This window comes from Elgaria multicarinata, chromosome 2 (genome assembly GCF_023053635.1).
Source record: "Elgaria multicarinata webbii isolate HBS135686 ecotype San Diego chromosome 2, rElgMul1.1.pri, whole genome shotgun sequence".
In the NCBI taxonomy this organism is placed as follows: domain Eukaryota; kingdom Metazoa; phylum Chordata; class Lepidosauria; order Squamata; family Anguidae; genus Elgaria; species Elgaria multicarinata.
Genome location: NC_086172.1, coordinates 33405838 through 33431050, shown reverse-complemented (window position 1 = coordinate 33431050; position 25213 = coordinate 33405838). Strand labels below are relative to the sequence as shown.

Below are 25213 nucleotides of genomic sequence, written 5' to 3'. Positions count from 1 at the left end.
TGGAGCTGGGACCTTGGATTCAACTAAAAGAATGAAGGAGCAGGAAGGGTGTATACCACAACCATCCCTTCTATTCTCATTACAGGAAGGTTTTGTGCTTCAAAACTTTCCTTTCTGAGAGGTCAGTTGATTCTCTTATATCTTCCCAGGCAAGATTGGCTTACATAAATATAGGCACCTTTTTAGGCCATATATCCTTGCAAAGGTATATGAAAATGCATCTTTGAGCCAGTGTAGTGTAGTGGCTAGAGTGTTGGTCTGGGAGTCGGGAGATCTGGGTTCTAGTCCCCACTCGGCCATGGAAGGTCCCTGGGTGATTCTGAGCCAGTCAAAGACTCTCAGCCCAGCCTACCTCACAAGGGGGTGGTTGTTTCGAGGATTAAATGGAGAGGAGGATTATGCATGCCACCTTGGGTTCCTTGGAGGGGGAAAAAAAGGGAGGACATAAATGTAATAAATAAATAAATAAACAAACAATCAAACACTGCTCAGGAGTGCTCCCACTGGTGCAAACGAAGTCCAGATCCATCCCCATGGCTGTAGCAATATAAAACAAACCTCTAATGGAATAGCCCTGACCTTTCTTTTGATCCTTAAATATTTTAGGTGTGTTGCTTTTGTTTTTTGTTGTTTGTTTTGTTTTGTTTTTATGGAGCTGCTGGAGTGCACCTTCCAGTGTCTACATGTAGGTCATTTCAGAGATAAAATAACCTGGAAAAATACAAGGCCACACATTCAGTTTGAATGATATGCATTCTTTAGAACAGCAGTTTGGACTAGTGTTCCAAATCATCTGATTCATTACTGGCTAATACTGTAGCTGCAAACAAACAGGACTCCACCCTGCCTACATCTCTGTTTCCCAAGGGTCAAGAATATGTGGGCTTACCAAATGCACTTCCAACTGCAACTCTTTTTTTGTCTTTGTTTTATTTTGCTTTCTTTTCTTCTTTTTTTGCAGACAACTGATCTTTGGTCTTCTCTGGTTCATCCGTTTATAGTCATAATTTTGGCTGTGTTTTAGGAGCAGTTACAGCTGTGTTGGACACCAGATTAAGTCCTCAACATGATTCAGATGAATAATTGCATTCCATATTATCTTCAGTAGATTTCCTCCCCCCTCAAGTACCAGTGATTTGGCATTTGAACTACTGAGCCTCAGTGCTCGGAACTGATGAAGAAGGGGCATGGTCCATTTCCACATGGGTGCAATGGGTGCAGATGGAGAGAGCCCCGTTACCCCATCTGTGCATCCCCAGGTCTTGTGTAATGCTATTCTTACAGGGAATGAGAGCCTTGCCTGAACTTTTCCCATATCCCCATCTAGACCATGTCCTCCCCCTGGTCCAAGGCTCTCGTTCCTTGACCAAGTGAGAGTTGCAATCGTCAGGACCAACAGTTACAAGAGGAGTGAAAAATGTGCTGAGAGAGGAGCTGGCATTCCCCCCACCCCAAAGTATTCATTTGCTACACCTCCCAAAAAGGCTATTTGTTAACTGAAAAGCATGGTTATTGTTGCTTCACATACAGCTCATGAACGTTAACGTGTAATAATTAACATTTGTCAATATTTGCAACGTTTGCAAATATATCCTGAATCTCAGTCATACTGCATAAATAATTAAGCTTGAAACTGCTAATAAGCTCCTGTATGGGTTGGATCCAGGCTTCATCCTGCTTGGAGTAGTCCCATTGAAATCAATGGACATTAAGTTCGTCAGCTCCATTAATTTCTATGGATCTACTCTGACAAAGCCTGGATCCACCCCAATTTTAGATGATGTCATGGAGGCTTTCTTGGCATTGTGAAATGACCCTCCCAGGATGAATTACATGTTACGCTGTACCAACATCAACAGTTAGCTTGGTGATCTTTTCTCCTTTGGAAATGCACTTGAGGAGTAGCACTGAAGTTGGGCAAGCCACCTCATGCTCACCCTGAAATCAAATCGGGCCATTCAATTGTTCCTTTCAATCAAAGGGCCTGATATTATTTGTTATACATTAGGGTGTCAGTATCATTTTCAACTGGGGACCATGTAGGATTGTAGTCTGGCGCCCATGATCCCGGTCATACTGCCAACATTTCAATTTATTTTCAATCTGGGAGGGAGGAGAGAGCGATCACAACTCTCCAGGCATCATTAGGCATGCAGCAATTGCCTCAGGCGACAGATGCTGGTTGGTAGCAACAAGACATAGGGCCTGTTCAGACAACACACTAAACCATGGTTAGGCTCCCCAGTTCCTTTTACCCAGAATGTTCTGAACTCAGGTTTACTTTGCATTCACAGATCTGGCAGGCTGTAAGGGAGCAATTCAAGGGAAAGTAAGTGGCACAGAGGACAGTTAAGGAGTCTCTTCTTTCTCCCACTTTTCACCACAGCAGTGCATGCCTTCCCAAGGGTGCTTTGCAAAGGAGAATTGGGCTATCTTTATACATCCACTTATTTTCAAGCTTTTCTACAGAACTCTAGGGTCGAGCAACTTGCTTTTAATATATATAATACACTTATATTCTGTAGCACTATCACAGCTATTAAAATTTCTAACCATCTGATTATCAATGGACAAGTGTCTTAATCAAGTTCAATACCACCCTTTCATCAATATCTGATTAATTCTTTGTGTGCTATTTGATTATAGGAATTATAACCCCTGAGGGTTGGATCAGATTTTGTCATACTTAGAGTAGATCCACTGAAATCAATGGGACTTAAGTTATTATTAACTTAAGTCCCATTGATTCCAATGGCCGGTTTCCAGATATGACTAAATCTGAATCCAGCCCTAGGAATATATTGTTTTGGCTTTTTTAAATGTTATTATACAATGTGATCATACATGGAAGAGGCTAGAATTCATTTGAATTGGCGTCAAAACCTACTTGGTCTATCTGCTTTAAGTGTGTTATGTTCAAACTCTTTGAAACACTTAGTACAATCTTAGATGTCCCCTCATAAACATAGTCCCACCTCAGCCATATCAAAACATCTATAAAACCTCAAATGACCTTAACAGGTCAGGAGTTCATGATTTAAGTGAAAATGCATTTCACCTAACCATGTGGGATCAAGGGCTTATGAGCCACTCTTAGGCCTATATCAGGTAAAATGTTACCATCAGGGCCATATCTGCTGAGAGCCAATATGAGTCCAACACTCTAGCCAGTCTTCCTGGCTAGAGTGTTGGACTGGGAGTTAGGAAATCCGGGTTCTAGTCCCCACTCAGCCACGGAAGATCACTGGGTGACTTTGGGCCAGTCACAGACTCTCAGCCCAACCTACCTCACAGGGTTGTTGTTGTGAGGATAAAATGGAGACGAGGATTATGTACGCCGCCTTGGGTTCCCTGCAGGAAAGAAGATGGGATATAAATGTAATAAATAAATAAATATCACATTTTAAGCAAAAAAAAGTCCACTATTAGTGATAATCCTGATATACTTCAATCTAAGCAATGCTTAGGAGTCAAGAGTGATGGTAAACAAGCAACCATTATCACTGAGCTGATCAGTAAATTTAGGGGCCAGCTGTCTTATTTAACTGAGGACAATCCTCTGTTTAAAGGGCAGCCCGAATCTGAATCCAGCCCAAGGAATATATTGTTTTGGCTTTTAAAAATGTTGTTATACAATGTGATCATACATGGAAGAGGCTAGAATTCATTTGAACTGGTGTCAAAACCTACTTGGTCTATCTGCTTAAAGTGTGTTAAAGCACCTACCTTGAAGGTGTCCTCTGTTTGAAGGGCTGCCCAGTCCAAGTCCAGTTTAACGAGAAAGTACCATCAGAAGAAAGAGCTGGTCCTTGAATTTGCCCATCAATAGTACCTACAAAGTAGTCTGAGCAAGACACACCAGACACTTGGCCAGAATCTTCCGCACTATGGTGGGATGTACTGTATTTCTACTTAACATATAATAGTTAATTCTAAATTTGCATATATACATATAAATTAGCTGATGCATATTTTATGCAAAATAGTGGCCAGATCTACACCAAGAAGGATATGACACTTTGAAAACGTTTTGAAAACTGAATATGGAGTGTGTCCTCGGCTCTAACAGTTGTCACTACTGTTATAAACCATTTTAAAGCAGTGGTGTAGATCCTGTTAGTGTCCTCTTTTATCCTCCTTTCTTAGCAATTCATAAGTGGCCACCCTGGAAGTAAAGCTGGGCTGAATATCTCATCTGCACACATACTTTCAAGGGGCAATATGTGTCCCCGTCATATGGAGAGGATATTCAGCAACTCTTTTTAAAAAAACAAAACAAAACAAATACTCAATTTTTATTGTAAGTTTCAACAAAATAAATCAATGAGACAAAATAAAAATGCAAGTGTAACTATATACTTTAAAGCCCTCAGTTTCAAATATTGCAGCATTCTTTAAAACAAACAAAAGTAAAAGGAGTAAATTACACCTAACCTTCTGTAAAGCTAGACCAATATCCAAATATAAGTCAATTTGTGAATGGTACCTAAATACTACTACTAGCCCTGAAGGTTGTGTGCTATCTCCAGTATTCGAGGCAGTAAGCCTGTGTGCACCACTTGCTGGGGAACATGGGTGGGAGGGTGCTGTTGCACTATGTCCTGCCTTGTTGATCCTTGGCCAATGACTGGTTGCCCACTGTGTGAACAGAGTGCTGGACTAGATGGACCCTTGGTCTGATCCAGCATGGCACTCCTTATGTTCTTATCACTCTTTCAATTGTCACTAATGTTGTTAGGTCTTCAATCCATTGCATTATATGCGATGAGCTTTCATCTATCCAATGTAGTAGAATTACTCTTTCAGCAGTCAAGAGGGTGTGAAAAATACATTTACTTGACCAGGTGTTACATTCCAGGAAGCAGGTACATAATTTAAGAGGAAGAAAAAGTTAAAGAACATTCCAATATAAAGTTTATCCATATGATAACTTCCTTCTCAAAGGAGGCAGCTATTGGGCATTCCAAGAATTAGCCAAATAGACAAACCTTTATTAAAGAGACATCCAACAAGTTTTGTGGGAAGGCAAATTTCCAGGATTTTTGTTTTACCTTAAATGCAACATGGCTAGGGGTTAACAACAAAAAGTCTCATTAACATCAATGCCAAACAATACTTATGAGCGATTCAAGTGAAGGCTTGGCTGACCCAGCCACATCCCTGGGCAGAATGCCCTATTGCACGGGTGCAGAACCTTTTTCAGCCTGAGGGCCAAGTTCCATTTGGGAGAAGATTTCAGGGGCCACATCCTAGTGTTGCATGGGGCTGAAGGCAAAGGGGATGGGGCCAGAGGAAAATGGGGTGTTCCAAAATGCTAAACATGCCAATAATATCAGGATATTTAAAGGTCCTCACTCCTGTCCTATCGAAACAATACTACGGCCTGACATCAACAAATCAAGTCTGGAGTAGTACCTGAGGACTTGGATTGAAACTTGGACCATCATCAGAAGAGGAGAAAACATAGTTCCCTACGGTTGCTTCTCTGCCCCCACTCCTGTCCTACAATACTTCTTCTTTCTACCAGCAGAAGAAAGAGGACGTCAACAAAGACCACATGGCCCATTCAGGGGCCATTTTTATCATGCAAGAAATGGTGACACATCCTGTTTTTTTTAAAAAAAAATGGATTAAAATGGGTCTGTTTTGTGATGGGAAAAAGGCAAGAAGGAGCAGGAGGCACATGGGAGGCAGATGGCGAAATCTAAAGGACATGAGAACATCCATAAGTGGGCAGCAGCGAGTGTGCAATAAAACACTTGTCTGATGACGCTCATAGTTGGCCTCCCCACAGCAAGGCCGGATCTACACTACTGCTTAAAATGGTCTATAATGGTTTTGACAACTGTTCAGGTCCAGGACACATTACATATACCGTTTTCAAACCATTTTTAAAGTCTTTTATCCTGCTTGGTGTAGATCTGACCCAAGAAAAGAAACTGTTGATCCCCTCCAAGGGAAGCATGTCTCCCTATTTACATACTTCAGCTTCTGGATGGTAGAGAAATAAAATACATACTTGTCATATGCTTTGATCTACACATGCAGAAGATGAGGTAGCGCAGACAGTGTAAAGGAAAGTTGCGGCCCAACCTGGTCCCTGGCATGTTAGGTTTTTTTTCCTTGCAGGAAGGTGTGTGTTACTGTAAATGATTCTCCCATTTGCAGTCTGAAGTGGCACAGTCCATTCCCTCACATCAGGACTCTGCCACATCATTCCCACCTCATTGCTGCATGAAGAGATCAGGTCACCAATCTTAGGGAAATAAGGAGGAGGCAAAATTTCCTTCTCTACTCAGCATCCTTAAAACTGCTGGTAGAACCATACTTCAGTAAGAAAAGGATTTGGCAGTCGAAACTTAACAGGGCCAGTAAGCCTACGTACACCAGTTGCGGGGGAACATGGACAGGAGGTTGCTGTTGCACTCTTTTCATGCTTGTGAGTTTCCTACAGGCAGCTGGTTGGCCATTGTGTAAACAGAGTGCTGGACTAGATGGACCCTTGGCCTGATCCAGCATGACTCGTCTTATGTTCTGATGTTCTGGTGTTTAAAACTGCATTCCATTGGTTGTTAAGGCAGAGCATGTTGGCATACTTAAGCCGCCTGGAGGCCCAGTCTTGGGAAAAAGGCAGGAAAATTATTATTATTATTATTATTAATAATAATAATAATAATAATAATAATAATAATAATAATAATAGCTTCCTGTACCAATTAAGGCACTTACTAGCCTGGCTAGGAGCTTACATTTCCTCCAGCTCCTGCATCCACTTACTTTGGAAATTCCACTTTAAAAGCTGTAGATTCAGGCTGATTCCTCATTCAAGGGTCACCCTAAAACCATGTGCGCAGTCTTTCCTCATTGTCTGATATCGCCCCATTAGAGACTGAAAGAGAAAGAGCAGGAGTGAGAAAGAGAGAGGCTGCAGACTTCTAACTTTATAATTGAACTATATACTAATGGCATTTCTAATTTAGAAGCACACACAAAAAAAGCAAATTAAAATGCAATAACATACAAGCGCCGGCTGCACATAAAAGAAAAAAAATGGAATCCTGCATCCTCTTTCCCATTTCCACAAAAGCATCAAGTGACACATCAAATGCAAATCTTCAGCTCAGACATCCCGTTGTCTAACAGACATGTGGATGTTTATGCTCCATACATGCTCACAGCCCCACAAACATGCACGGTCCAGATGTGTTATGTATCTGCTTCAGCTGGCTGTTCTTTCTGCAAGGCCAAAAGCAATATTAATCATTTCATGTTCAGGGGATGGGACCTCCTCTCAGATTTCAGAAAGGGGCTGGGAAGGAAAGGAAGCCAAAGATTTCCCTATTTAAGGCCAAAGCAAAGGAATTCCTGTGGCTGAGTTCTGTGCAGGGCCCGGTGGCTGACAGGGCAGGAAAAAAATTGATGGTGCTCTTTTGATTTTTCTTTCCCCCTCTTTTTTCCTCTTTTGCACATAGAGTCTCATGTCTAATTCTTTAGACATGATGAGCTGTGTGCAGAGAGTAGTTTTGCTTTCCATTGCTGTTTTGCATTCCTCAGTTGTTTTGGCACAACAACAAATACAAGAGCAAGGTGAGTAATTCCCAATTAAGACTTTTCATGGATTTGAGCCACTTTTTTTTCATCACTTTTGTCTCTGAGCTTGCCAGAAATCAGCATTTAGTAAATCCCTTTTGCCAGTTCGACACTGTGAGCTAGCTTAGGGGTCCCGCTCAGTTCTGCATTATGATGGAGTACTAACTTACAAAGGAAGAAACTTTCTCCGGGTTTAAGCGTTCTCTGCTGTTTTTCTGCGCTTCAGCTCTTTGCGCCTTGACTTGCTTTGCTTGACAAGTACTGGAAACTTTAACATTCCTTTCTTTTAGCTCTTGGGATAAGGTCTGTGAGTGCTAGTTCAGTGAAATCTGGAAGTCATTTGTCATATGTAAAAAGGATTTATTTTCTGCCATTTGCTACATAACTGCTCTTTGTTTTATAAGAAGCATTGCTTTGGTGTTGCAGGAATATACGTCTGAGGGAAAAGTAGCATTTAATGTAAAAAGGAAGCAATTTTGAAAAACTAGAATTGTTTTTTTTTTGGGGGGGGGGATTTCCAGTTCTGTGTGTGTGTGTTTCATTTCTTCTGAGACTTAGCAGAAGGATAGGTAAATCTATAGAGCTCAAAACCTGCTCCATCACTCATCAGAGTCTGCTTCAAGCTGTTACATGATTTGCTAACAACAAACTACTTTAAGCTGCCCACACCCACACATGCTCACCTGGGAGTAAGCCCAATTAAGCACAGTGAGAGTTACATCTGAGTAAATGAGCATAGAACTGGGCTTCATATGGCATACGTAAACGAAAAAGATCACTCACGAATTAATGTATATTAAATTGCCTGTATATTTGGTCGAGTTGTTGCTTTGGAGTCTATTTTCTTTTTCGATATTTGAATCAATGGATATGTTTGGAGTGTTGGGATATGCTGTGTTAAGTTACAAGAATTATGTCACTCTTCTTTTGATTTGTGCCTTGAATGTGTGAATGTATAGCTTGATTGATGAAATGATTTGATAAGGAGACTATCATTATCTCTTACCACAATCAGATGTGCTTGTGCAATCCATTTATATAATTGTAGGAAAGGGTTACTTGAGTCAATAGATGGCAAAACATTTTTTTAAAAAAACAGGCCTGAAATGAACAGGTTTTGGTTTTCTGACCAAAAGCAAGCTTTGTTAATGAAGAAGCCAGGCATTATGCAGAACGTAAGGAAACGAACTGCAAATAACAATGCTCATCGCTCTGTAAAGATTGGACTTAGAATATAACTTACAACTTTACAACTTTCATAAACTTCCTTGGCGCCTTTTTGAAGAAACACATGCTCAAATTTCATTTGCTATTGTGAAACACACACACACACACACAACTGCAATATGGATTGCACAAATCCACATTCCCTGTATGCTTTGACTTTCATGAAATAATTACAGTATGGATCTTTCCATTTCACTGTTTGACACTCAGTGTTTCATTAGCATCCACTATCATTCATTCATTTGTTAGCAAACAATTATCCATCATTCAATCTGTAAGAAGAAAACAAGAATAATTTCCAGTAAAGATGTAAACTGATTTCAGTGTAATCATAGATAGGGACCTTCTCCTGTATTTTCTTTTCTTTTCACATCCTATTGAAATCAACTGCCTCTTTCTAGTGATGAGGCAAAAATTCACCTGGGCCTGCAAGGGCAGCAGACGCCCCCATGTCCAACCCTCCCAGATCCCAACGGACGCACCGGATGGATTTTCTTCCCATTGCTGCTGCAGCCCAAAGGGGTGCAGGTCCAGGTGGAACTCACTTCCACCCTGAGCTGCATGTGCCCTTTGTCCTTTCCTCCACTGCAGTAATGGCAGCCACCATTACCACAGTAGGAGAAAATATATGATTTCCCCAGCCGTGGGGAAATTGCGAATTCCCCACGGCTAGTGGAGTTTGGACATAGTGTTTAGTTCTGGTTGTAAGAATACATTCTGGACAAGTGTAACAAAGAAGCCAAAACCATATTCAATAACGTCCCTTTATTCCTGTGTTTCCTGTTGCCATTATTTGAGGGCAAGATTAGGTTCTCTGAGAGACACAGGGAGATCTAATGACTATAGTAATAGTAAGAAGGTTTTGTTTTTGTTTTCAAAGTATGCAAGTGGTTTTCCCTACAGAGTACCAGGTAAAGTACTTGGAATTCATCTTTCCATACAGTCCAAATGACGCTTGCATTCTAGAATCAATCTCACTTTTTTTTTACTTTCCATAATGGACATGAAGCTTTTAACAGCAGAGGAAAGCCTATTCAAAGCATTGAGAGATACAACCCAGGCAATGAAGCACCTATAGGCTGGGAGGACGTTCACGTTTGCATGGATGAGAAGAGAATTTCTAGATGCATTAAACCACTCTACTATGCATCAGACTGTTTTTATGCTTAGCATCAAATGAATGTCAATGAAAAGTACATTTCTTAGCATATCTTGCTAGCAAGACATTAAGGAAGCTGCTGAGTATAGAGTGAGCTTAGAATAATCTGACTGTAAGGAGTTTCTTCTTTGCCATAATAACAACAATACCTGAAAAAGGGAGAAGCGACCATCAGGTTAAATATCACTATAGCATGCTTAAATTATGTCATTCACACCTGGCTATTGAGACGTATCCTGTCTTGTATCCGTCTATACTGATGCAGCTCATTTTACAGTTGGGCTGTAATGACATCTCTTTTCTGAGTTCTGGTTATGGATATCGGGGTGAGGGGGATATCTGACAATAGTAGTTGATCGTTGTTGTGTTCATGTGGTCAGGATTCATTCTTCTTTGCAAAACATATTTAGACGAGATTAACTAAGCTGAAGTTTTCTGATTTGATTTAAGGTTTCTTTGAGTTAAGTCTTCTCTTCCCGCCCCTTCCATTGCCCACAAAGTCCAAGTAAGCAAACCATCAGCTATAATGAAGGGCCATCTAGTGGATGATCACTCTCTTTATTCCCAATCTGCCTGCATTCCAGTATGTATGCTCCCAGTACAGTTGTCTATCCATTGCACCATATGATCTTCATTCCTATCTGGCCAGAAATGATTAGCATTTCCATCATTCAACAAATACACCCGAAAAGTTTTCATTCGATAGCATGAATCCCTGCTAAACTGATAAATAAAGGATTTCCTGAGTAATTTGAACATATCCATAACTGCAAATTTTCTAACTAAAACCAAAATAAAAAGATTAAACATTTAATCGTTACATTGCAGCCACAATAAGTGAGCTTTGGAGTTCGTTGTACTCTTGCCTCTTCATGTTTGATACCTACTTTTGATTGGAGTGCATAAAGAAAAAAGTCGGTGTGTTAAAAGCATTCTAGACATAGTGGATAAATTAATTCTTGTTCAGCATTTATCTGTGTATTTCCTAAAAGGGATGCAGCCACATTTGGAGTGTTGTCAATATGTAGCAGCATGATACAAGCATGCTCACTCCAGGATAATTTGTTAAATTGGCTTTTAAAAATAGAGCAAAAAACATGTGAGTCAATCATTTTTCCTCTACTTCAATAATCTTCTCTCGATCCAATTTATGTGCTGCTTCTGGTTGCCACTTCCTTACGGCCGGACCTCACACCGCAGCAATAATATCTAAATCAGATAATCATGTGGTATTGGCAGAACATGTGGATCACCCCAATAGCACAGTGCCTTCCTGGGGGGTTACTAGCACTGGCTGGATCATGTTCCACATGATCCACCCATACCATGTGATTATTACATTTAGATGTTAGTGTTGGGATTCATCCATGGTAAAGCAGCAACCACAAGCAACAGAGGTAATATATGAATCAGCCTTACATTTCCAGTCCCAAAGAGAAAAGTTGAATAGATGCAGTCATTTGTCATCTGCAATGAGGATTTGGCCATGGAATCAAAGGAAGTAATAAGATCTTCTGGGTTTTCAGTTACAGCATAAGTTTTTGCTGACCCTCACAAACAGCTGGCATTAATTACATTTGTTGACATGCAAGCATTCATATGATGAAATTAGTGGCCCATGAGGTAGACCAAATGCAAATTTGCCAGTCGCGACGCATGCAAATAGCAATAGAGATGTAACATGGACCACACTCATTGGTTACTTAAGAGAGCCACTGACTTGAGACTGACTCAAGACATTTTTGTACTCAACAACCGATTCCTCTCTTCACCCAATGAAGGTATGTTGCAGCCAAAAGCTGTGGTGTATCACGTGAACACCAGTCATAACTGGTAGGGTGCATGTAACTGGCGCATGTAACTGCACCGGCTCCTAAGGGCAAAATGTAACTTATGAAGTAGTCACAGTCTTTGCCAATTGAATATTTTAATGTAGTTATGTTATGTTCCAAAGTAGCCAAGAGCTATCAATAGACAGGGGCATGTCTAGACCTACCGGTGGAGTGGGAGGATCTTGCGACCTGGTGATTGCGAGATCCTCCCTCTCAGTCTACACATGGCGCGCGACGTCCCAGGAAGAAGAGGATGTTGTGCCCACCATTTTGTGTGTGTGTGTGTGTTTTATCGAAGCTGAGTGCAGGAGGGCTCCAGCGCAAAAGTTTTTTAAAAAACAAACAAACAAACAAACCTCCCACTCCCCCCACCCCACCCCCGATGGGCATGGAGCTCCTGAGGAGCTCCGTGGCCTGTGCCTGGTTCTCGGCTTCTCACGGTTACTCGCGAGGAGCCAGGACAAAAACAGGATGCCTGGCCACACCTCCTGCAGTTTCAGGATCATCCCGGGACCGCGGGAAGAATTGGGATTAAAGTGTAGAACCATATCCCAGGGAAAGGGAGGGATCATCCCTCCCTGCTCCAGGGATCCCCTGTGCCTCATGTGGATGCACAGGGATGATCCTGGGGCAATCCCTGGGATATCGTCGACATGCCCATAGCTTGAACACACTCATTACTTACTTTCCATACAAATCCCATTTAAACCATGTGATTATATAATTCCATATGCCCAATATGCCCATTTGACTCTCAACCTTGAAAGTTAGGTAAAACAGCCGGGTCTTAAATATTCTGAAGAGTATTGATTGAACAAGGAGTAATCAACATACTTTCCAATGACTGTGTTTGTGTTCCTGCAGCCCCAAGGGTTGGTAAGGCAAGCATTACATTGCATGTGTTGCTTGATTTCCGAACTAGAGGCAGGGATGACCAATGCTGGCTAGGTTTCAATATTTGATTTGGAATCTTGGTTTCCTGTAAAGCAACATTTCCCCTAGCCAAGCATTAAAAACTATCATGGGTTGATGAGGGCGTGCTGATGTGTGTGGAGACCAGGCCAGGCTTATAGATGGCTCCACCCCAAGAGTGCTGAGAATGGATTACTACTTGCCTGCCTTAACCATGCATGCAATTAATTTCCCTTGACCTTCTTCAGCAGTACAACTCCTTCCCACCTCCCTCCATCTATCCTCCCCCCCACCCTCACATGGCCTAATGGATGACATGCTTCTTCTTTGTATTTGGAAAGGGTGGGGGAGTGGAGCTGTGAAGAGGACCGATCAAGAAATGTTTGAAAGTCCCAACTGTAAAGATTCCCGAGTAAGAACACACAGCTGTGTGTGGCTGGTTTGTGCAATTCTGATTACCACATTTAAAATGAGAGCATTCTTGAAAGTGAGCGTCTGGGGATTGACGTGTTGCAAAATGTAACCTTCAGTACAGAAAAATTTCTATGACTTCCTGTAATGTAGAAAAGTCCAATCGAAATTAAGTCCCAGGGAATCTACATTCTCTAGGTGAGTAGGTGTTGTTGGAAATTAGGCCAATTTCATAAGTTTGAGGAGGCCTGTAGCTTGATGAAAATTAAATGATTACCTTTGCCTTGCAAGACTTTCCATATGTGCTTTTTGACTTGGGACCAAGTCCCATCAAACATTTTCCTGAAGAAAGCCACAGGGCTGGAAAAAAAATCATTCCTTTATTGCAGGGAGGAAGAAATGAGGGTGGTGTTCCTTTTATTACTGGCACTAACATTATTTCACTTACTTTTAATGATGCTCAATCAACGCCGTTATACTCCTGATAGTCTTGTACATTATAATTAAGTAGAACCTCTATTGCTTTCCAACTGCTGGGAAAGTATAAGGCACCAACCCTTGATCTCTGACTTTTGACTTCAGTGGTTGAAACAGAAGGCCAAGAACAATAATTCAGGTGGAGAACTTCTAGTCCAATTTTGGCTAGTATCTAAGACAGACTTAAATTATTTGTGTCTTATAAGAAAATAAGAAGGGCCATATTGGATCCAGGGGTCCATCCCATCGCTCATTGTGCTCATGGGACCCACTGTGTGCACAATGGGGAAATTGCAGTTCAAAAAGCAACACTGAAAATAAGTGGAAACACTCATTTTCAGAATGCATTTCTTTTATGTACACTCCACTGATCTGTGCTGTTTCAGAAATGAACTGTACTAGTGATAGGTTCCTCTAGATGATGGGCAGGATTGGACACTGCCCCATGTCTGCTGATATGGGTGCTAGGTTGGTGGAGAATCCTAGAGTCTTACATTATCATAATTCTTACCTTGTCCTAGAATCTAGATCATTGGTCTTCAACTGTTGGGTCATGACCCACAACTGGTTCACACAAACCCGTCCTATGGTGTCCTATGGTGACATGCACTAGTGGTCCCACAGCCATATTTTGAAATGAGGGAAGAAGAATGATAAATGGAGAGTGAGGACAGATCTAGACAGATGGCACTGGGAGGGGGATAATATATAAAGTAAACAATTAAAAGTAGGACCTGTTTTCAAAAAGTTTGAAGGCTACTGTTCTAGATGACATGTTGAGCTTCAGTAGACATAATCCAGGCTTTGACTCATATTGGTGCTCAAGCTGCTAAAATGTGCTGGAAGGCTTCTTTATCCCTATGAAATTTAATTTAACCACAGTTTATTCCTCAGGCTGTCAACATTGGCATGTTTATTCAGGCTATAAAGTGATGTGAACAATGGATATATTCTGTGGCCAAATCGTAACCAAGTGACACTGAGCAGAACAATGACAGCTGCAAACCACATGGTTCCAGCAAGGCCTTTTAAGGCTCAGCCCTTTTACTCCAGAGCAGCCTCAATGCAGTCAAGAGGTCTAACTCAGAATATAAAAGGGATGGAGGTTTACAGCGACACACTCTGGTTCTAAAGAAACACTTGGAAGCCCCCTTGAGGCCAATGAGCTCAACTTCCAGCTGAGTGTGATTAGGATCCTTGAACTGAAGCAATGATTAATCGGATGATGTGAAAGGATTCTGGATCTGATGCAATGACACACTCCTGCCAACCCCAGATCTCATGCTAGCACATTTACTTGACACTGCCAGGATTGCACTCCCACGTTACCCTTTCCATGGTATGCAGTGCCAAGCAAAGAGCTTTCCACAAGACTAATAGGAATAAGAAAGAGAGAGGGGGGGCATATCTAGAAATAAGGGAGAATAAGTGTGGCCTTACCCCACAGTTCTGTTCCCTTAGGTATGTCTGGTTTGTATGTCTAGTGAGTGCAGAATGTTGGACTGAGTGGGTGTGGCTGATGATGCTGTGAAAGTGGGGAGAAGGGGTATAAATGGGGGGAGTCTAGAGCATGGGGGTTGGTTAGTTGGTTGGGAGTGTCAGTTAGGATTGTCAGTGGGATGGAGAGTGAAAGGAGATAAGATTTTAAGAGATTTAAGATTACTCTTTTTATCAGAACTTCAAGTTAAGCAGGTTAACTTGAATTTGAAGTACTGTATTTTCTGGCGTATAAGACTACTTTTTAACCCAGGAAAATCTTCTCAAAAGTTGGGGGTCGTCTTATACGCCCAGTATAAGATGACTTTTTAACCCAGGAAAATCTTCTCAAAAGTTGGGGGTCGTCTTATACGCCCAGTCGTCTTATACGCTGGAAAATACGGTAACTAAGATCTGTTAAACAAAAATAAATGTTTTATTTTGTTTTGTTACCTCAAACCACGTGTCTGCTTGGCTTTATCACCTGCTCTACAGTTACTATCGTAAACACCTAACCTTCAGCTTATTACATCCACAGTAAACCCTTTTCAGATTCTAGCCTTTACCCTCTCATATGAGGGGAAAGGCTGTGTTTTACCCTATCCTCAGGTTGTTCAAGTGGTGGCGCTTGGCTTGAGGAGCGTTTGTGTGCGACAAGACCTGGTGTGTGAGGCCTGTGTCATGACAATAAGCTTCCTTCCAAGTTCGGTGTAGCTGGTGGGCCATGCCACAGTTGCCTGACTTAGGCTACCCTTTAGCTGCAGCAGTAAAGATTGCTACTTCTGCAGCTGGAGATTTCTGATCATGTATAAAAGGCTACAGTGACATTATTAGGATTCTTTAAAAAATATATTATTATTATTATTATTATTATTATTATTTATTTATTTATTTATATAGCACCATCAATGTACATGGTGCTGTACAGAGTAAAACAGTAAATAGCAAGACCCCAATAGTGGGGTATCGTCAATGAGCAGTTTTGAATACATCATTCTCTTCTGTCTCTCTTTTTCTAAAGTTCCTGAAGCTGAGTTCTATTCAAGGCAGCAGGAAATAAAAGCAATGTACCCTCCATGCATCTGTCTTGATAGACAATGAGTAGTTATATCTTGACATATGCAATGAAACCTGCTGAGACACACTTCCGTTGTATGGAGTTTGGGGCAGCCATCTTGTATATCGTGAATCAAGTCTCATAGTATGGTGTGTCACTCCTTTTTCAGTGTGATTTCTTTCACTGTTTCAGGGGTCTCTAACCTTTTGGGGGTCAGTGGGAACATTTGGAATTTTGAAGTAGCGTCTTGGGCAGTCTCACAAAATGGCTGACATTCACAAAATGGCTGACATGGTGGGCATGGCTGGTCACAAAATGCTCCTTTCCCAGATGGCCAACTAGTGAAACTACAGAAAAGTAACTTCCCAAGAACCTATGTACAAGGCAGAGGTGGGTTTTGAGTTCCAAGAAGCAAAATCACCCTTTGAAACCCAAATAAAGATGGTGCTGGTGGGCAGCAGTTCATTTTGCAGTATGCCACGTTCCCAGGGATTATTTTTTAAAAGTTAAGAAATAATATTAAAAAATCAGGAGGGGTGAGGAGCCCGGTGGGTACCAAGAGTCTTTTTGCCCATGGGCACCACACTGGAGATCCCAGTCTATTTCATATCCATGGGAATAGAACCAATGCACCTGAATTGCAAAATACCCAAGAAGAGGGGAAATAATTGAGGTGGGGTGATGCTTCTGACAAGTAAGTTGATTTACAACTTGACCACCTAAACATCAGTGTAGGTGCTCATCATGACAGTTCCCAAAGCCATGCATAGCTCTAGTAGTTTTCATTTCTACCAGGAGCAGGTCTTTGGTAAAGCTAATTGGTTTTAATTGCCCATTGAAGACCGAACCACCCCCAAACACTCCACCATTACTACAGGGAACAATATATTATTGCATGAAAAAACCATCCCCTCCCTGCCCCCAGCTTCTGTGCGGATTGCAGCTAAACTCAGAGGGAACAGGGAAGTCTGAGGGGGGTGGCAGATGACATCATAATCCCTGCTAATAAAATAGTGCTGATGTTTCATCCCGTGAGCCCTGGCTCCAATACTAAACATACTGTATTGGATCCAGATTTAGGTGTGTGCAAAGGGGCTGATGGAAGCAGACTTCTCCACCCCTCCTCCCCATGGTAGCCCCTCCACCCACCCACCCCGAAAATGCTCCACAGAGGGTTGGGGACCCTGCTTTATAAGAGGGGGAAGGGGTCCAACTGAAAATCAGGCAGAGGCCTTCCATTCACGGAAGGCAGATCCTGGATCCAACCCCCCTGGCTACAGTACACCACAGAGTTAAGTGTGTCTAAACCCACTGACTTAACATCTAATGTTGTGTTAGATTCTGCCCAATGCTGTGGGCTCAGTTTGTCAAGCGTGAAAGGTTGAGGGCAAAAGTGCAATGTGTCTCCCCCACCCCATAGCCATGGGTATCACTGTGTATGTGAAGCAGCCTAAAGTCACTAACATACATGTCCAATGATTTCCAGCTCTATGGCACAAGCAGCTATTATCTGCACTAAGAATGTGTGACATGGGTGGAGTATACAAAGCATGCAAAATGCAGCCAGACATCAAAGACCAGCTTTCCTTGACATGGGGCTCTCTAGATGTCATGGACAACAACTCCCAGAATCCAAGACAATTGCTAATGCTGTCTGGGGCCAATGGGAAATATAGTCAAAAGACCATCTGAAGGGCACCATACTGGATCCTTTCAGAAGACACCTTAAACCATGGCTTTAACCATGGTGGTTAAGGCAGAAAGCTGGGCCGTGTTCAGAAGACACCTTAAACCATGGCTTTAACCACAGTGAATAAGGCTTTTTGCTTTATTCACCATGGTTAAAGCCATGGTTTAAGGTGTCTTCTGAACACAGCCTGGCTTTGTGGCTTAACCACTGTGGTTAAAGCCATGGTTTAAGGTGTCTTCTGAGCGGGGTTACTGTGGAAAGCTATCCTAGACACATATTTATTTCAGTCTATTGGTCTGCCTTACTTTATAGCACTAATATCACATTGGTTTGCATTTATGTCTTATTATATTTGTATGGTTAAGTTAATTATACTTTCACAAAAGCCCTGAAAGATATGGTATGGTTAGGGATAGTGATTGGTGCAATGCTACCCAATGAGCTTCAGGACTGAGCAAGATTGCATCCAACCTTTATATTAGACTGGCTCTCACTGGCGTCCTCCATGGATCTGGAAGAATCCCAAGAAGTATTATGCTAGCTATTATTCTAAGCCATTTTGAACCATTATAGGTCCACAGTCTGTAGAGCATTAAGAAGTTCATACTTTTTTTTAAAAAAAAAAACCCCACTAACTGGAAATATTCAAGTTTTCTGATTTTGCAAATATTCTTGTAAAAGGATATGCTGTTGAAAGACAGAACACAGTTAATTTTCTATTTTCCCACACTGATGAATTCTAAAGATGTGATGAATTTGGCCTGTCATCTTCAAAATGTTAACCAAATGCATTGAATTAGCCTTTGAAATTTATGGATCCAAGAGCCAAAATAATTAATTATGCAGCTTACTGAAAACAGTTATTGTGCTCAAGAAATTAGAGCCTTAATTAAATGACAACACCCTCTTCAACTTTTCATAGTCATCATCAAATGCTAAATAAATGAGACAATAAAGATCTTATGGTTCTGTTTATGGGCAAAACAAAACAGTACAACAAACACAAATGTGTTGCTAGGGTGTACAACAGTCTTTTGTTTCATTATTCCATTAATTTTCATTATTAAAATAGGATTTGTTTCATTTTATTTATCCGTTGGAAGTCACATTTCTTTTGGCTACTCACAATTATTTTAATTTTCTTTCTTCCTACTTAGGCAGAAGCAGCAGAACTAATTTTAGTGGCTGCCATGTAGTGGCTGCCATTTTGTTTTTCCAGGTTGCCCCAGGTTGCTTCATTTTGGACTGTTCTGGGACAAAATCATGACCACCATTTCCCCCCAGAATGCCCCCAAACAATACAGTGTCTAAGAGGGATGCTTCTACTACAGGAGTCTCTCACCTCCGAATGATGAAAACGTACACTTGGGTTGTTATTATTGTTGTTGTTAAATGAACCCCTTCATTATAGCATTCATTTTGTAATGAATGACATTTGAACTTAATGGGCTCCATTCAGTCCAAATCTAGAAGTAACTACATGGAGGTGTGAGAAAGAGATGGTCTTCTATGTAGTTCCATCTTATGTTTAGGAGCACAAAAGTATCATCTCCAGAACAATGGTGATCAAGCAAGGATGAAGTGGTTGTGAAATGAAGTTGTAAAGTTCTCTCCTTCATATAGATACTTTAATGAGAATTACATATACATTGCAGCAGAATACATCCCACCAATTCTCATGTATTTATTATGAGGTTTTATCATTCTGCTCCGGATTTGTAGAGAGATTGAACGTCTGAAGTCAGTCCAAAGTTAAAGTCTTGATTCAAAGCTCATTGTCTATACAGATCAACACCCTTCTCTATTGGAGGCCAGCTATTGACACAAATATCAGTCATTACATATAACCTAGGCTATGAATTGACTCAATTTATGTGTGTGTGTGTGTGTGTGTGTGTGTGAGAGAGAGAGAGAGAGAGAGAGAGAGAGAGAGAGAGAGAGAGATCTGGCATGTACTGTGTCAGTCATGAAAGACAAAAGGCAGGAGCCACACTACTGCTTTATAGTGGTATTGAAATGCACTGACAACTTTTGGGGCCCATGACACAGTTACACCAAGTAGGGTATAGCACTATGGAAGTGGTATGGAAGTAGTATATGGTATGTGTCAGTGGGCCCCAACAGTTGTCAGTGCACTTCAAGGCCGCTATAAAGCAGCAGTGTGGCTCCTGCCTTTTATATACCACTTTCATACCACTTTTATAGTGGAATATCCTGCTTGATGTAGATGAGCCCTTAGGCACTTATCTACTTTCCCCTACTACAAAATCATGAATAAAAGTAACATACCAGGTTGTTGGGGAAGGGGGATTTAAAGAAAATAAATAACTCCAGAGCCTCATAGAAATGGATGTGTATAATAATCTTTTAGTTTGGAATCTCCCCCACCCCTAGATTTAAAAGAAGGAGAAGGAGAAGAAGGAGAAGAGTTATAGCACCAACTGTTTCCATGCCATAATTCTCCCCCTGTTGCATGGAAAGTTATGGTTACCCTTTTCTATATTCCTGAACATCAAGCTGAGTCTGATTTCCACTGTTTGGAAACTTTGCCTGTTTCATGTCAAGATGACAATGGAAAACATGATATAACCCTTCTAACAACGGTCATTTGTTAGATTAACTTTGGGTGCACTTCAACCACAGGGTTTTTTTTTTCTTTTCGTTTTTTTGGCTGCATTTAATGAAACACAGCTAAGAAGATTCCTTTCATATTAGCTAATAAACCACGTCCATTTTCCAAGACTTCATGTTGAGCGAGCTCTGTTATTAAGAAAAAGAGAACAAGAACGAGAAAGAATATGCTCTTGTAATGTGTATTTGTTCTCTCATTGGTTTTATAAAATATATGTCAGTGGGAGAGAAAATACCATGTGCTATAGAAATTTTATCTTATTCTTTAGCCAAATAGCTACATCCTTTTGATAACGTATTTTTTTCTGCTACTATTATCTAAAGCTTCTTTTGCTACTAGCTGTTGTACAAAAGGGTTGCTGTCCAGGAGGTTCACAACACACACCTACACAAGCTGTGACTCAATGTGCTAATACAGCATTCTACACAGAGAGAAGTTCTGGAATGGTAGAGTGACCATATGGAAAAGAGGACAGGGCTCCTGCAGGTTTAACAGTTGTATTAAAAGGAGATTTTCAGCAGGTGTCATTTGTATGCATGCGGCACTTGGTGAAATTTCCTCTTCATCACAACAGCTCAAGCTGCAAGAGACCTGCCCTCTTTTGCATGTGGTCACTCTAATATAGCTCCTGCAGCTTGAACTGTTGTGATGAAGAGGGAATTTCACCAGGTGCTGCAGACATACAAAAGACACCTGCTGAAATTCCCTTTTCTATATAACTGTTAAAGATGCAGAAGCCCTGTCCTCTTTTTCATATGGTCACCCCATAATGAAAAATAAATCAAATGCACTGTCCCAAAAGCATGCATGTTGATGTGGTATGGTTATAGGAGGACTGTACCACTTCCCCCCCCCCTGAATATTTCAACAGTCTTTAGATCAGGACACTGAGTATAAAGCTATTTTTCTTTTCCCCCCTCCCATTAAAATGGGGTTGACATGCAGCTGGAATCTATTTCCTGTTTCCTGTAGTCAACTCTCAAGAACTGCACTACAGATAAAGAAAGTCCATAGAACCACCCATCTTTTTGTTTGGTTGTATTTAGTTGTTTTGCTAAGCTTCTGGCTTCCTTAATGATCAAGACAAAAAGGCATGATCACTTACAAATGCCATGGGCTGAATAAATATCGCCATCACCACTAGCAACCAAGAATGGGGCCTAATTAGAAACCTATCTGTGTTTTAATGTCTTGGGAAGGCTTGAGCCATTGTTTTCTTGTCTTAGGAAGGCTTGTTCAGATAACAGTTCAGAGGTGGGCAATTTGAGAGGCCCTCAGACGCTTTGGCCTACAATTCCCATCCGTCATCACCATTGGTGTTGCTGGCTAGGGCTGTTGGGAATTGTGATCCAAAACTTATGGAGGGCCACAAGTTTCCCACCCCTCCCTAGTTCCATGGTTTTGGTGAGAGAACACATCTAATAAATCAGAACATGCAATGTTTTGCTTTTACTAAAACTTTGAAAGCAGCAGCGTTACATCTCTTCATGTAAAGAAGAGAGCCAGTGTGGTGTAGTGGCTAAGGCGTTGGCTGGGAGTCGGGAGATCCGGGTTCTAGTCCCTACTTGGCCATAGAAACCCACTGGGTGACTTTGGGCCAGTCACAAACTCTCAGCCCAACCTACCTCACAGGGTTGTTGTTGTGAGGATAAAATGGAGAGGAGGAGGAGGAAGATGTACACCGCCTTGGGTTCATTGGAGGGTGGAAAGGCGGGATATAAATGAAATAAAATAAATAAAAATAAATAAAATAAAGAAGTCTACAGAAACGTTTCTGGAAGAAATAACATGATATATTAGATGGGATGTATATTCCATGACTACTTTGATGTCCATTCACCGTGTCACAGTAAAATTCGCACATGTCCATCCCTCATGGGTTCCCCATAAAGGGAGGCACCGTAGCTCAGTGGAGGAGCACCTACCTTGCATGCAGAAGATTCCACATTCACTCCACATTCTTTCTCCACTTAATCAGATAGTGGTAGCAATGATGGAAAGACCTTGGCCTAAGACTCTGTTGAGCTGTTGCCAGTCAGAAGAGACAATACTGGGCTAGATGGACAAATAAGCCAGCTGTGTATACGACAGCTTCTTGTGTTCCTGTTACATAAATTACCAGAGCAAGATGGGGGAAACCCAAGCAGAAACCGCCATCACACCAGCAGAGTAACCTGATGGGTAGGATGCTGTACGAAAGGCAGAAAGAAATACAGCATGGAAAACCAGCCTTGTAAAATGCCCAGCTCATACGGTTTGGCCAGCCATGTGGAGAGGCAGAAATCAGGATGGACTGAAGCAGCCCTCTCCAACCTGGTGCCATCCAGATGTGTGGACCATGCTTGCACATGATGAGAGTTGCAGTCCCACACATCTGGAGGGCACCTGGATGGGGAAGGCTAGGACTGAAGGCTCTCAGAGATCTGGAGGGTGAGAATCAGAAGCAGTGATATAATGTTTCCATTACTCATGGAGAACTGCTCTAAATGTGCCCCAGTGGTGGTGACAGTGGCAGCTATGGAATCAGACGGGTTGTGAATACACTGTAATGGCAGGTTTCTTTAGAAGTACAAATTACACAGTCCCACCGGCTTCCACAGTATGTTCATAGTGATAATTTTGTCACAAGAGACTTGGATCTTTGTTGCGAAAATGTTGAATCCTGTTTCTTATGGACTCAGGATCTTGGGGCATATTTTGGATTGGCCAACAGTTCACAGAGGGCATGTCTACACCACAAGGGTGTTGGGGGAGGATCAAGGACTTACCAGCTTCCGTGATCCTCCCTGGGTGTCTAGACAGCTGCGCGACGTCCCAGAAGGATGTCAGGGCAGCCATTTTAAAAAAAAAAACATGACAAGAGGAGCACACTTGGACTCCAGCATTAAAGGTATGGGGGGGGGGAATCCCATCCCCGCTCCCCACCCCCGATGGGCACGAACTGCCCCCATGCAGCTCCATGCCTATTTTACTCACAGGGAGGACAGGACAACCCAGGAGTAGCAGCCACATAGCCATGCTCTGCGGGATGGTCCTGGAACCATGAAAAAGTAACCTCTTCCATGGTTTCTGATATCCTGGGGTAAGTCCTTGCTAGTCCCGGGTTGCCCCCAGAATCCCCTCTGCGTCATGTGGACGCACAGGGATGATCCAAGGACTTCCTCGGGATATAGGCATAGTGTAGACAAGCCCAGAATTAGTCACAGATAGTCTTACTTGCATATTAGACCTGTCTTGAATAAAATCTTCTCTTCACTCCGACTTAGCTAACCTATTCCAGGTGAAGGAGTCTCAATACATGCCCTCTTCTGCACGTACATCTCTGTGTTCTAATGAAAGATGCAGCCTTGATGAATAAGAGAGCTTCCGAGCTCTTATAGATCTTTGCTTCTCCATGGCAAGCATTGATTAATTCTGAATTATAGCCCAATTCATTCTGGATAAGGCAGGTGAAGAAGTTCAAAGAGAGGAGTCCTATAAATGAAAAACAGAAACCCACTTGAAAAGGAGCACCCCATTTTGAGTCAGGCCCAGGGCCATTCTGCTCAGACGAAACGACTAATTCCATGATCCTTTGCAGGAAATGGCACTCCTGAAATTGCTCAGAAGCATCATTTCATGCTCAGATGCTAAGCCTGTGACTTACCTCTGAGCCTTTTTTTCCTATTGACTCCCTTTCTCAAAGGTAAGGGTTTGAGGAGGCAGGAAACTGGCGGGTGGCGGGGGGGGGTTGAAATCCTCTGAGGAGCTGTGAGCATTCCTGCTGAATGCTCACAAAAACCCTTGAGGTTTTGTGAGGTAAGTCAGCGGTACATCGCTACTTCTACACTCTAATGCAGCTGTTCTGAATGAAGAGGAAGCATTGCTAGGCTGCAAGTAGACTTGAACAGCCCTTCAGTTCCAGCATATGCACATTTACCTGGGAATAACACCGACTGAAGACAGTGCAATTTACTTCTGATTAAACATGCATAGGATTGATTGAGAAATACCTCAGTGGCACAAAGCATGCACATGCCTGGCTATACCTTCCTTCTCTTCACCAGATCTACACCAAGCAGGATATAGCACCATGAAAGTGGTATGGAAGCAGTAGATAAGAGGCAGGAGCCAACTACTGCTTTATGAAGTGCACTGACAACTGTTGTGGCCCATTGACACTTTCCATATACCACTTTCATAGTACTATACCCTGCTTGGTGTGTGTTCAGTAAAGCTGTATCAAAGTGCAGGAGTTTTGCTTCATAGGTCTTTCAAATGGCCTCCAGAAGGTTGGTCTATGAGAGAGAATAGTGCTCCACATAAAAACAAAGTTTAAAGCTGTCTAGATTTTTAAAAACAAAACAAAAATAAAACATTTTTATATATTAAAATATCACTTTGGTGTTCTATTTATTAAAAGAGTATCAGTCCAGATAAAGAAAACCTCTCCCAAATACCATACATGTTTGACCAAGTAGTCCCAAATAGATGCACAGAGGAATTTCAAGGGGAAGCTGATAATCTAATATGTGCATGAAGATTTATGTTTTTAGCTGATGTGTCCTGTATCAGAAGACTTCCACGTACTTTCATTTTATTTTGCAGTCATTTATCTTAGGTAGTCAGCTGGATCGCTTTAATATACATTGAAATGAATTACCTGAGCTAAATTCTTCACTGACTCATAACCCTTGGAATCATCCAGACCATTTATAATTTAGCATGGAATTAGACTTGTGTCACTGATGAAATAGTGCTGTCACTTGAG

The 25213-nt window shown here is 41.7% G+C and overlaps 1 protein-coding gene across 1 annotated transcript in view; it reads left to right on the top strand.

Annotated features, from left to right (window-relative positions):
* The first annotated feature begins 7381 nt into the window (after positions 1-7381).
* The window catches only part of COL3A1 (collagen type III alpha 1 chain), a 97152-nt gene continuing 79320 nt past the window's right edge, over positions 7382-25213 (top strand). The window contains exon 1 of the mRNA XM_063116273.1: positions 7382-7587. Within this exon, the coding sequence (XP_062972343.1) occupies positions 7479-7587 (109 nt within the window). The 5' untranslated portion in view covers positions 7382-7478. The remainder of the gene's footprint in view (positions 7588-25213) is intronic.